Consider the following 14,748-nt stretch of genomic DNA (forward strand, 5'->3'; position numbering starts at 1 on the left):
TCTGGGTGGTACAGACTGCTACCAAAGGGGTTTACTGCTCTACCTGTAGTCTTAAATCTTTTGCAGTGTTCCCCAAGGGAACTGCACAGGTTTCTGCCTAACAATGATAGGTGGGATTCCCAGGCCGTGCAAGCTGAAACACGTATGCAAGCTCAAGGATCTGGCCTATATTCTTGCTAAGCACAGGATCGATATGTGTTGGAAAACCAACAGAAGACCAAAGGTAGAGGTGTGGTGGCACGACCTTCAAAAATGGGTGGAGGCTGAGACGATAGTGTGGAGCGAGGCAGCCAACAGAGGGGGTGATGACCCGGGAGAGATACTGATGGCTTGGAGACATCTAGTGGCAACGCTGTTCGAACCGGCTCAGCAGGAGAAAATGACTCATCGACAGGCGAAGTACAACTTATACCCTCAGAGTAGATGTTGAATTGGTGATATGGTGTAAGCTCGGGGGGGTTGCGGTATAAAATGGAAGCCATGTTATTGTTGCATTGTAAGAATTGGTATTTTCTTGTCACTTGGTTGTTTGTGGTGTTAAAAATAAAAATTGTTTAAAAAAGAAAAAAACTACTCTACTAAACACCCATGAAGACTTGCTCTCAAATCCTGATTCCAACTCCCCATCTGTTCTTATCCTTCTGTATCTTTTCCCTGCCTTCGACAAGGTCAATCATGCCATCCTGACAAATTGACTCTGACACCCTTGGCATCATGTGCCTGGCACTGGACTGGTTGACTTCATTCCTCTCCGACCGACCTTCCCAGGTTCAACTGGGCCCTTTTCCCTACCCAATCACACTGTCCACCTGTGGCGTCCCTCAGGGCTCTATTCTCTCGCCGTGGCTCTTCAACATCTACCTTGCCCCTCTGGCCCATCTGATCTCCTCCTACTCTCCTCACTTCCAGTGTTATGCAGACGACACACAGCTCTCCTTAAAGCTTCCGTTTACTGCCTTCTCTTCCTCCTCTCTCATCCCGGACTGTCTGACTGCTATTCAGGCATGGTGTGTTGCCAATGATTTTTCCTTAATGCCAGTAAAACTGAGATCCTTCTCATTGGGACCCCAGCTCCCTCCTTCCCTCTGGCCACCCTCTGCGGGTCCCCTCCCCTCATGAGGCAAAAAACCTTGGTGTCATCTTCGACTTCTCTCTCTCCTACTCTCCTCACATCACGGTCCTTGTTAAGAAGGCTCCTTATCAGCTGCACCTCCTCAGATGCATTCTCCCTTTCCTCACCTTCCCTCAGAAACTCAATGAGGAGAGAAACTGCTACGCAGCGGCAAGCCTCTATGGCAACGATGTCCTGGAGGAGCAGAGCCACGTTGAACCGTGGACCCAGCAGTGTTGTCAGTGGAGATAGACCCGCTTAGCTGGAGGCTGGACAGCAGGTGCCGTGACTGAACATGAGGCTCTGGTCAGGGAATGAGATTCGATGGGAAGACAATCGTCTTCTCTGGTGGCGCAACCAGTCATGAACAGTTGTTGGCCTGTGGTCCAGCAATGGACGGCGAACCCAGAGACTGGAGAAGAGCCTGGATCACCAAGCTGCACCCAACAAGCACCTGTTCTGCCGGAAGCAGCACCGTCTGGAACAACACTGGTGTCGATTTGAGGATGCTAGCAAGTCCTGGGACAGTTGGTTTCACAGAGTACCAAAACAGACGCAGGTATGGAAAACATTTGGAAAAAGATACAAATATTGCATGTCACGACTGGAATGGCCACTACGATTATGAGACCTTAAGAAACTTTACCGGGCACACGGCCCCACGGAAGCTGAGGGAAAAAAGTTACAAACGTTGTTTGTCACATCTGGAACAGCTTCCAAAAGTACAAGAATATTAGAGACGCTCATGGGCACACAGTTCCACTAAAGCAGGTGTAAAAGGATACAAACCTTGTATATTTAGGCTGGAAAACCTGCCAGAAGCATGAGGATGTGAGAGAAGCTAATGGGCACATGCCCACTAAAACCCAGTGAAAGACATGAACCTAGTATTCCAAGGCTAGAATAGCCGATCAGGCTAGTCAACATTGCAATTGTGAAATAAACACATATACGAAAGAACCACAGGTCTTGGGGGAATCGCAATACCCTGAAGGTGGGAGCCTGATCGCTGTCTTGCCAAGTAATCCTAAAGACATTTGAAAATAAAACCTGAGAAAAGTATCAGAAGAAACAGGTTATTTCATTATCAAGGGGGGGGGGAGAGTGAAAGCCATACAGAGGATAATCATAATTTCTACAAAGAAACTATCGGTAGATTGTGAAAACTATAGCATTGCACACTAAAGAAGGTTGAGGCTGTGAGCAAGTAAACTACAAATTGGGCCAGGCAGAACCCCACACCGAGGCAGTTGTGCAAGTATCCCCTTTTCTTTTAGTTGAGTTTTTTCAAAAGTGGTAGGGCCAGTTAGTGGTTAGGATTCGGACATAAGACTTTTACTTTGGACTTGACGTGCACCCTTAGTTTTAGTTTTGCCAGGTAGGGAACTTCCCTCATGGCGCTAGGGCTAGTTAGCCGTTTTTCTTTTAATTTAAATTAAACCTTTGAACATGTCTGTAACTTGTCCAACTCCTTCTTCTAGTTCGTCACACTCCCTATAGGAGAACAACAGAATTGAGAGGCAGAATCCAATGAATATCATTCTAGAAGTTATGTATTGGTGGGGGAGGAGGAAGAAGACAGCCTGATATGAGAGAGTAGTACTATGCACTACATCTGGTGATTCTCAATTGGTGAGTCAAATGAATAGTTGGGCAAATAGGCAAGGAGAAGGCAGAAAAGAGGCCATTTGCCCTCCAGTCAATAAATAAGGAAGGACTCATCAGAAATGCCATAAAACCCCAGCTCCCCAAATAATGTGGACATTAGTAAAGAGTTTGGGTGGGGCGGGGGTCAGACGGAGCTCTTCACTGGGTAGAGGGGTTAACTGGCGGACAGTTCATACATTTGGGTCTGCTAAGTGGATCAAGGAAATGGCAAAGGCGGGGGAATCATAAACCTGTGGAACATACTGAAAGGGGGAGAGATTATGTCTTCAGAAGTTGCTGGTACCAAAAGGAATCTTTTATACGTGACGGATGGTGGTCATCATCTTTTTAAGCATAGGGGAATAGGTGGTGAAGGAAACAGCAAAAGGACGGTCATTGGAGAGGAGACAACAAAGGGGTTAACAAATGCGTATGACCACTAATCTGGGTACCTTTCTAGGGAAGATTTGGAGGAGGTGGGGAGGAAGATACTAGGCATGGATATAAACTCTGGAGTTCTAGCACACATTTAGGCTAGATGTTGTGATATAAATTGAACACTTTAAAAGCTACAAACACAACAGATTATGTAGGATACCAGAAGGTGCACAATACAAGGTAAATTGGGATGTTTGAATGCAAAGTATAGGTTAATCCAATGGCATGTAAGGTTTCTGGACAAGCATCTCTGAAGACATCCAAAGGGCTATAGGGATAGAAACAAACTGATGTCCCAATATCGGTCTGCTTGAAATGTTTTGAAAATGGAATGGAATAGGTACCAGAAGATATGTTTGTCATATTCTCTGGGCAAGGGGAATGGAGATAGCAATGAGTTGGAAAAGCATGGCTCTGCTGGACCTTGGACAAGCTTATATATAACAGGCGAGAATGGACACAAATTGCAAATCATTTGTAGAGGCTTGGCAGAACACTAGTGATTGGATAAAGGGGGAAACCGGATGATTGAGCCATATTAAGAGTCGGGATAATAGCTATTGATGTAAAATTGTGTGAATAGAGAAAATAGATTTTGGTTGAAAAAACTGGCTGTGGAGTTCAGGGGAGGGCAAAACACCAAAAAATAAGTCTGATTACCCCCCTTTCCAATGCCCGAAAGTTTGAGAAAAGACAAGTGTATACAAACTTAAAACAAATACAGTTTGTTGTTATGCTATGTAGAACCCAAACAACAGAGGTAAGATCAAAAAACTATTTATTGGATATTGTATATGATTAAAAGAAAGGCACATAGTGCCATAAATACAAAAAACAATTGCTGTTGAAAAGGAATATTCTAAAACCTTTTAGACAAAAGATATGTTGTATATAACAGACATAACCAAAAAGGGTATGCGCAAAACAAGTTGTACATTCGTGACTACTTTGTTTCTCGTGGCAACGTGCCGTGCTGTAGCCCTCGACTCAAAGCACAAGGTGTTCAGTCAGCTTTCAAATAAGCGGGCGTTGTTTTCCTGCGCATAACCTAGAAGTACTACATTCAAAATTTACCACGTTGAATATCAAGTGGGGTATAGAGTCATTGACTGACCTGTGTGGAAGAAATGATGTCCTGAAGATGGCCCAAAGAATGAATTCAAGGCACTAGGGATAGTGTCTAAAGTATTATAAGGCCGAAACATGTCGAAATGTATCTATAATACCCATACTAACTGTATGTGGGATTACTAATGCAAACAAAGTGGTCACGAATGTACAACTTGTTTTGCACATACCTTTTTGTTTATGTCTGTTATATACAACATATCTTTTGTCTAAAAGGTTTTAGAACATTCCTTTACAACAGCAATTGTTTTTTGTATTTGTGGCACTATGTGCCTTTCTTTTAATCATATACAATATCCAATGAATAGTTTTTTGATCTTACCTCTGTTGTTTGGGTTCTACATAGCAGAACAACAAACTGTATTTGTTTTAAGTTTGTATACACTTGTCTTTTCTCAAACTTTCGGGCATTGGAAAGGGGGGTAATCAGACTTATTTTTTGGTGTTTTGCTCTTACATTTAGTTCCCTTTAAGTTCTGATCCCCCGAAACAAAAAAAGTGGGAACTTAACTGACTTAGGTTAGACTGTTCAGGGGAGGGGTCATGATGAACTTTGAGGACAGGTGGGCAGGGGATGGCAGCTGTCTTGTTTGTTATGTTTTTATTTTCTACATAACTGGCAATAAAAGGAACATAGCTACAAATTATTATCATTAAACATAATAAAGGTAGACATGATAGACCTAAACACTACATGAATTAATTTACCTGAAGGCTGTTGAAATCCACTGTCATGACCTGGAAAGGTTCCGTCAATGGCGTATAACCTCCAGGAACTCTACTCATTTTTTCAGTGGCGTACGGTTCAAATGACTGATCACCACTTAGTTGGGTTCTGACTGGACTTTGAAAATCCACTGTTCCTTCCAACTGAACACCGGCCATGTTCCTAATCCCTACTCTGTAGAAGAAATAAACTTAATAAACAAGACACACGAAATGTAAACAATACAGATTCTATAAAACACTGCAACATATATGACGAATGCCGACAATGAATATGCCTTTTTCATTTAATTATCGTAGTACTACTTCCATGGGTCTTTGGAAACCACTACATAGACTATGGAGGCACTGTTGCAATTGGTGTCACTTATGTTCTGTTAATATGCTTTTATACTTCGCCAACGTACTACTCTAGTAGTAGCCAAGCTCCTCGCCAGAGGTATCCAGACTTTAGTGTGCAGAAACAAAGCAAATGAGCGAGGGGAAGATAAGAGGATAGTAAAACGGGAAGCAGGTGCTACAAACACATGGAGGGAGAGATGCAGCAGGAAAAAACCTTTGAAATTACATGCATGCGTGTCAGTCATGTTAGGTGGACCATGGTCCTACAGAAGAGAGAATGTAGATATGTTGTGAAGTGTTGTGATAATTAGGCTGTGTTTCCAAGCTAGATATAAAGAATTGTAGGTTAGTACAATGTGACGGGGCCAGGGGCTTAACCCGGTCAGGGGGGACCGGGGATGACTCCTGAACATGGATAATTGGCCTATCAGAGTGTATACCAGAGCCAATCCTACACCAGAGGTGCAGTGAGGGAGATGGATGGGGGCCCAGTCCCTGAACCCCCTAAAAGTACCTTGCTTGATAGTAGTAGTACCACTGTTGATCGTTCAATGCCTTCTAGCCTCTTATATGGGCAGAGTTCTCCTTTCGTTGCTTGTAGATTACGCGATCCATAATGCAACATGGTGGCAGAGAAACACAATGAGCAGGTAGAGATGCCGAACATGACAGACCACAAGACTCCAGTGCACACCAGCCTCCAGCAAACCGGCATGAAATGTAGCTTACCTCAGAGAAAGAATAACGAGATACCAGATGAACACAGACTTGAGCAAACTGCAAAAACTGTTTGAAAACCTGTGCATGGGAAAGGAGTGGGGTTAGGGACACTTTTGAAGCCGAGCAGCGTGACGGCCCAGCCCTGAAGAAAAGCAAAGGGCTAGATTGGCCCAATGAGTCAGGTGAGGTACAGAACCAATGGGAAGAGGAGGGAAGAGGAGAACCATGAAGTTGTAGGTATAAAAAGCCTGCATGAAAGAGACATAGTAAAAGGTGTTCGATGAAGTCAGGAGGTGTGTTGGTGGGCCAGGAGACTAGGCGGAAGGAGGATGGTGGAGCGGAGTGCTGAGAAGTATGTAGTGGTGTTATATATGAGTGCAGGTAAGGTAATGAAAGTGGTTCCAATTGTGAAAGGTTGAATCTGTGGTTGTGAAAGTGTGTTATAGTGTGGGTGGTACAAAGGAAGGCTGTGAAGAGAAGGAGAGTGAGGGGGTATAGATTGAATGGCGAGATTGAGAGAGTGGAAGTGAGAGTAAAAGGGAGATGAGATGCAGGAGGGATTAGAGAGTGAGAAGGAGGCATGTGAGAAGCTGGGAGAGAGAGGAGAAAGGGTAGAGACAGGAGAAAGTTGTAGGAGAACGCAAAGTGGTGAGACAAAGCAGAGTAGACAAACGGAGATCACAGATGGGGAGACCAAAGAGTTGAGGGGTGGAGAGAAGTGACAAGATTAGAAGGAGAAAAGGGAAAGAGAAAGAAAGGGCAAAATCAGGGACAGGAGTGAGAGAAGTGGCAGAAAGTGTATGAGGGAATAGACAGCATCCTGAACATATTCTATCACATTGTGCAGAACCAAAACATTAGGGAATCCTTAGAAAGTTCCGGGAAGGAGTGACGTAGATGAGGCTGCAGCCTTCAGGCAACCAGAGCAATATAACTCAGGCAGTAGGGGTTATGGATCTCTAATTGCAACCCCTGGAGTAGGGGAGCCTGTGCTAGGGTGGTGGGAGTCCACAGGCAGTTGTGGGACGAGTTAGGGACACCCCTTAGTCTGGCTTCTCAGAGTCTAAATGAAAACCTGAGAACTGTTTTCCCTGAGCGTGTGGAATTATTCAAGCTATCCGTGGCATTACAATGTAATACTGGATGGATGCATGAGGGGCTTGAAAGTGATTTAGCAATCCTGGAAGTTCAGAGGCTTATTTTCCCATGTATCTCTAAACTTTGTACATCAGGTCAAGCTCTAGAATGTTAATTCTATGAATGCCAAGCCTTAGACAAGAGTCACAGACAAGAATAGTCTGTGTGCAAGGGTGAATGTTGTTGGTAACAGAAGGTAAGGGAATGGAATGGTTAAACTGGTATCGCAAAATTATAAGGCCTGGCACCTTGATGACAAAAAGGTTAAGAGTGTATTTCATGTCACATCATGGGATGTTCAGTTTGTGATCAGACAGGCTATCAAAGTAAATAAGAAAATATACCCAGAATTCTCTATGCAACATGTAGTTATTAGACTGTGTTAAAGGCAGAGGTGGGAAGGAAGGGAGAAAAGGGATACATGTCTTTTCTTCTGTATACAGTGACAGGGTTTCAAAATTAAAGGATACATGGTAGAGGTCTATGGTCCTCCAGGTGAGTATACCAATATAGCAAAAAAATGGACGAATAGATAAAGATGACAGAGTACTCTTATTACTGTTTCAAAAATTCATAGAGAACGATTTTAATTCATCATATGTCAATACACAACAAAAGTTAATATCTAAAAAAGAAGCTCATAGCCTTTTAAACCATCATTCATGCTCTTTCTCGCTCTTTCATACACAGACTCTCAAATGTTTTCAAAACAGTGTTCTACTTTCTTCATATCATAAAACATAGTACACATATAAACTTAAACCCATTCTAATTTTCACGTGTGTCCCTCTGTATCTGTTACAGGAGATCTAACTGTCGACATATTTCGGTTGATATCAAGTAGGGCATCACATCTCTTGCCCTTCAATTCTGCCAACCTTCATCAGAACGGAAGTCAACTACCATGTGTTGCCTCGTAGGTGGATGGGGTGAGCAACGTAATCTCCATTATACAAGTGTTGGAGGCAAGTATAGATATTATAGGATAAATCCTGTAATGTGCTCTGTCTGGAGATACCTCAAGTGATGGATATTCTTATTAAGTGAATGCATTGTGACAGATATCCAGTGAATATCTTCTGGGTATGTCAGTATAGGGTCAACATCATGTTGATTGAGATCCAGGCGCTGCTGTATATATTCGTGTGTGCTCCTGTGTGTCTAGGGGATGATTGTAGCTCAAAAAACATGAAGATATTGTTAATATTGTTTCTTAATTTTCTTAAATTTGGGCAGCCTGTTCACCTGGAAAGCCTTTTGATAACATTCAGAAAGGGCTGTATGTCAGAAATGTGAAATCTGCCCAAAATAAATTGCAAAATGGTCTTTAAGTTTAGCATTTAGACAAAGAAGCAAAATGTTGTATTGTGCCACCATAGTCTTGTCAGAGCAACCCAGGCTTGTCCTTTTGTGGAAAACATTTAAGGACATTAACAATATCTTTGGCTAAACAGTGGCTAGACTTTTGTGCCTGTGCACCTTAAAGCATGCCCAAGAAAACAGAAGACATAACACAAACACTTCTACTTACTCTACTGAATAACAGGAAAGCTGTAAGGAAAAATGGGCACTTTTAAATGAAGGTGGGTTTTCAATCATGGCTCCCTGAGAGCAAACCCACAGGCCAAGCTTGCTGGAGCTTCTAGAGGCAGGCTAGGACATTTATTGAGAGGGTTAAGCAAGTGTGACGCATGAATCCTTTTAGGATGAGGCTGGTTCTCTCAAGGGGGTTAATCTACACAATCCAGCCATTGCTTATCCTTCTTGAATTGGGCTGCTGCTACCTTTGTCCTGTAAATAGAGGGCAGCATGCAAATCATGGGTCAAAAAGGGGTGTAGAGTTTGGTTACCGGATTACATTTGCACAGCCAGTCTCCGCTCCTGTGTTGGGGGTGCTACGTGCAATAGTATGGCTGCTTCAAGGTAAAGGTTTTGACTTGCTTTTTAAAGAGGCACTCTGAAGAAAGTCAGAAAATTCTACTCCATTGCTAAGAAATTATTTGACCATGGATATAAAACGTACAAGTCACTCACCAAAGTCACATTTGCATTCTTAGGACATAGTCTCCTTTTCCCCATATTAGGGGATATCACTCTCGGTAAGGGGACTGAACAAGACCAAGTCCTGCCACAAATTTGAAAATAAAAATCAGATGAACACATGCCAGGTGTGAGAAACCTGAGGGTATTCTCTCAAGTAGACCTCAAGAATCCGTTATTCAGATGGCCAGGGAAGGGCTGGTGCTCTCGGATCCCAACCCTGGGGTTGGACGAGCAAGGGAGGATCACCTGGGTAGGGGAGCCCGGGGGTTGTGCTCAGAGAATACCCCAGGTGGCGTATTATACCAGGGAAGAAGGAGAGGAAGACGAGATTCCCTGTGACCTTTGTAGGTTGTACCACATCTGTCTCCCTTCCTCCCAATGGAGCTCCCTTAACAGAATCCAACCCCCCCTACACCTCTGGTAAACCAACTACAAGTTACACTCGAAAACCACAACTCCCAGAATCCTTGTTTTCCTGTTTTCTACCCAAATACTCCTAATCATTCTTCTCCACATTCCTCTGATTATTCTTTCCCGAACACCCAGTCTACTATGACAAAACACTACCGTTCCCACACTCCCTCCTGTTCAATTCACAATAAGACTTGGAACCTCTACCACCCCCCCTTTTCCAACACAAACACTTTCCCATACCAACCATGGAAAACAACGGACTAACCTAGAGCCGTTTACCTGACATGTCCCGACACCAGGGTCAGGCAGAGTCAAGCAATTAACCAGAATCACACACACCTGATGACCCTTTCCTTTCACCACAGGGATAGAAGGTGGAGCCTGAGAGCACACAACCAGCAAAGCAGACAGCACGAAAAAACAGCTATCCAAGCATGGCAGTTCAAGAGGAGGAGAAAGGCAGCAAGAACTGAAGAGACGGCAAGGAGGGAAGCTACCTTGCCCTATCCGAACCAGACCTGCAAGGCCTCCGTAGAAACAATCGTAAGACCGCGAACAATAGCCAGCGTGTGTTGCAGCAGATGTAAACGGTACATGCAGCACCCCTACGTTGATAAGCAGAACAGGGAGAGATGCTTGCTACCGTCGTACTGGCCTTGAATCTACAGATAAGAAAAGCCAAGGGGTTCATCACAGCCGGTGAGTCGAGGGAAGAACCGATAAGAAACCGAACTGTGCTGTACGAAAGTCACAAATGGCAGATTAAAGTTCAAAGAACTGTGAACATTAAGGGAAAACTAGCTGCAGAGGGGTTCAGCACCACGTGGGTGCTTACTCGAGTGACTGGTTGATCCAAAGTTTGTGGAAAACTACTGATACAAGAAGGCCAGAGAGGAGCCGCAAGGAAAAGTTCAAAGTGGTCATACAGGGTTCTCTAGCAAAACCCCTGTACAGTGAAAGGTCTTTCACCTATCCGTAATTGGAAAGCTAAGGGAGATGAATCCTGCATAGTGAGTTCAAGAGAAATAACTGTGTAATTGGCAAGAGTAAACCCGACAAAGAGATGCCGATGGAACGGGCCTGACGTCTCAATGAACAGTATGTTGACAAGAATGAACCCGACATAGGGATGTCCACAGTGAACTGCTTAAAAAGACATTAAGATTTGTGAATGGCAGACGTGAAATTGAAAGGTGAAAATATCTTTTTTATAACAGCCTTAGCGAACCCGACGGAGGGAGGCTGATATTCGAGAACGGTCTGAGCCCGGAAGAGGGGAACCCAGGGGTGAAGAATCATCAACCCAAGTGCAATCCGAAAGGAACTTTTGTTTGTTATTTTGAACCTATCAGGCTCTCGGAAGCAAGACAGTTAACCACCAAAGGTCCTGATATCGATGGGAACTGTTTGTGGATCTGAGCCTAGAAGAGGGGGATTCCAGGGGTGAAAGGTTATCACCCAATATGCATACGGAAGGGAACTTTATTTGTTATTTTTTAACACATCAGGTCCTCGAAGGCAAGAGACGTTTTATATTAAAGAGACTTAACCACCGGAGACCCTGACACCTGAGAACGGAAATGTAGTCTTGTGCTGGGGAAGCTCGAGCGTGTGCTGTGCTCTGGAGTTCTACCTTGTCCCATGCTCAAAACGTAGGGAAGAGAGACCCCCACTACCACATCCTGACGTATCATTTGTGTACACTTCTTCCTTTCTTGCGAACTCTATCCCACCCACACTCTTTTTGTATTGAGTTGTAAGGATTGGCAATCGTTTTTTTTCAGTATAGGCTCGTTTATTTTTTTTAATTTTATTTTTCAAAGTGTCATTTTCTTGAGGTTTTACATCAAACATTCAATTCAACATATGATGTCATAAACAAAACAAAAATCGTGGGGATTGCAGAGGGAAGCAGCAATAGGCGTTCCGACGATTTGTCAGCATGGAGGCAACATTACATACATAGCATTCATTATAGCATTTAATGGCAGGAGACAATGAAGAGTTGTAGCGGAATTGGTTTCTGTTCTTCTCTAAGCTTGTTAAGACAGGGGATGTGGAGTTGGCATGGGTCAGGGGTTTCGCGTGGAAGCTCACCAAGAAGAATCTTTCCTCTCACCTCATGCATACCGGCCCTCCAGCCCCCTTCCCCAATGACCTGGAGCTTCTGGCCACAGCTTTCAATCAGGTCATTACCCAAGTAGTAGACACCATTGTTCCACTCATCCTTATAAACGCCAAGAAAGCAAAGCACTCCAATGCTTGGTTCACTTAAGAGCTCATGGAATTTCAATCCAAAAAAAGAGCAGTGCTAGCTACTTGGAAAAACAACCCTAATGACGCCTCTAAAACAGCCTTTAAAACTATATCCAGAGACTATAAAACAGCCATCATGCAGGCCAAAGCTGCGACCTTCAACTTCAGGATTCATAATTCTTCCTCTGGGACTAAAGAAATCTTTGCCATCTTTAGAGAACTTGAGACTCCCTCTGCTCCACCTTCTACCTTCATAAAGGACGAGCCTTGGTGCAACAAAATTCAAGCTGCCATCCTTGACAAACTGGACACGCTGCACACCAAAATTCTATCCCACCAAAAAACCCTGTCCACTCTACTAGCTAATAGTCCCTCTGGACCCCCCCAGCCACCTCTCCCAGGCAGGCTCCGGTGTTTGAATTCACAGACAATCGTGAAGCCGAAGTCATTGCCCTCATCAAATCTATCAAGCCGTCTAATTGTAAAGGTGACGCTTGCCCGGCCCAGATCATCAAAAACTGTGCCCCAGCCCTCACCCCATTTATCACTGCCTTCAGTAACTCGTCTACCCAGTCTGCCCATGTCCCGACTGCACTCAAAAAGGCATGGGTCCGACCGCTTTGCATGGATTACCTCATTCCTACAGGAAAGAGCGATGAAGGTTTTCTCTGAATCCTCCTGTGTCAACCCTAGTCCCATCAAATGTGGGGTCCCTCAGGGCTCCTGCATAGCTCCCACCCTTTACAACCTCTTCACAAGGCCTCTGTTCAGAATCCTGTACGCCCTGGGCATCTCATATCCTAATTATGCAGATGACACTCAGGTGCTCATCCCACTATCAGGCGACTATCCAAAAGACATGAACACCCTCAACTCCATTTACTCAACGATCTAATCCTGGATGGCCGAAAACTGGTTGTGTCTCAACAGTGAGAAAACCAAACTTCTACTAATTGGTTCCCCCTCCACCCTGGCTAAATTGGACAAGCAATACTGCTCATTCACCGTGGACAACATCCCCATCACTGTCTCACAAGTCATCAAGACACTGGGTGTGTATCTCAAACCTAACGTTACCATATCGATAGACAGGTTAATGCCATTGCATCTTCCGCTGCTTATCATTCAAAACTGCTCAACGCAGCCAGACCCTTCCTTTCCCAACAGAACTGTATCACCATTGCTAGGGCTATCATTGGTTCAAGGCTGGACTATTACAATGCTCTCTTTGTTGGGACCTCCCACAGGAATCTGGCCAAACTTCAACTAGCTCAGAACAATGCCTTAAGGGCCGCAACGGGCATCTCACGCAGGGATCACATCTCCAGGGTCAGGAGGCAGGTGCACTGGCTCCCAGTCAAGGAAAGGATTGTGTTCAAAACTCTTGCCTTGACACATAAATGTCTCCACGGCCTGGCTCCCCTGTACCTAGCACAGAGGATCACCAAACACACGTCATCTAGACCCTCTAAAATGGCCTATTCCAATCGTATCAGTGTTCCTCCCACACGCAGAGTGCGTGCAGGTGGCACCAGCTTCCCAACTATGGCCGCAACCTTCTGGAACACCCTCCCAGCCCAGATCAGGATGATCGAATCTCATGCAGCATTCCGCAAGGCCATCAAGACGAGGCTCTTTGTTTGAATGGGCTTCACTCCATGCCATATGCATCTCTGTGCGTCCTTGTAACGGTCATCCACTGTACTATGTAATGAAACAATTGAGCATGTAACAAAACAATCTGTATTAAGTATTACTCTGTTGGGCCACATTCCTGTAACCCTGAATCAAGACTTCTTAAGTCACCTTCTAGTGCCTTGATGCCCGTGGGCTGTAGTGCGCTCTACAAATCCCCAAAAAAATAATACCCCTTGGTATTATTTTGTGCATCAGCGGAGCACGGGGGGCTGGCGGACCATTCCCGGGAATTGCTTTGCGTAGTCTCGGAAGGGTGACCATATGCTGTGGAATCTGCCCATGTTTCCAATGTGGCAGAGGCCCTTTTATTTTACCAAGACTCCACTGAGACTGCCTTATTACTATTTGATGGTCATAGCTTGCTCCCATCTTAGATTAAGGTTTCGATTAGCCGTTTTCCCAATCTACCTATATAGTTCAATAAACACCCTTGAACTTGTGTCTGTCTATTCTTGATACCAAGTCTTCCTTACAAAGAACACATATGCATGCACCCAAAACTCACGCATCAATGGTGCCAACTGCCAGTCATTATTCAGTGCATTAACAGCAAGAGGAATCTTTAAGTGGTGGAACTGTGATTAGCATATGGAGGAAAGGCAGCTATCGAGCTGGATGGGCAATGCTGGATAAGAGGAGTAAATCACCGACCTAGCTGTACAAAGAGTTCCTTAGAAATTATATCTTTTACATTCAGATGTGTAGGAGTGGACCTCTCTTCACCTTAACCCAAAGTAGGCCCAACACTTAAAGAGCAAGTGCATGTTTGTCCGTAAAGGAAGTTTATTGTACAAACAGCCGGGAGGAACTGGATGACATCAAAGAGTCAAACTAACCAGCGTCTCCTCAAACCACATATAGAGCACACATTTTGTACACTTATACAACAGTTAAAACACTCCCACAGGTATTTTATACAAAGTAAATGACCCACACATAACTGGTTAAACTTATGCAATGTAATCATATCCCCTTCAATTCCCACACTTCTCATTAATTTAAGCACCATCCTTCTTAAACTTATAATTGCATGTTTCACATTCACAATAGTTCCCTCTCTGGGGGCCTTCCATATTTGGCCACATCCC

At 44.2% G+C, this 14,748-nt stretch overlaps 1 protein-coding gene across 2 annotated transcripts in view; it reads right to left on the reverse strand.

Moving 5' to 3' along the window:
* The window catches only part of PRMT9 (protein arginine methyltransferase 9), a 1,177,496-nt gene that overhangs the window by 523,777 nt on the left and 638,971 nt on the right, over positions 1-14,748 (reverse strand). For both annotated transcript variants that reach the window (XM_069631249.1, XM_069631248.1), the window contains exon 7: positions 5,033-5,225. In XM_069631249.1, the coding sequence (XP_069487350.1) occupies positions 5,033-5,225 (193 nt within the window). The remainder of the gene's footprint in view (positions 1-5,032; positions 5,226-14,748) is intronic.

Source organism: Ambystoma mexicanum, chromosome 6q, assembly GCF_040938575.1.
Source record: "Ambystoma mexicanum isolate Mex_15411 chromosome 6q, UKY_AmexF1_1, whole genome shotgun sequence".
Taxonomy (NCBI): Eukaryota; Metazoa; Chordata; class Amphibia; order Caudata; family Ambystomatidae; genus Ambystoma; species Ambystoma mexicanum.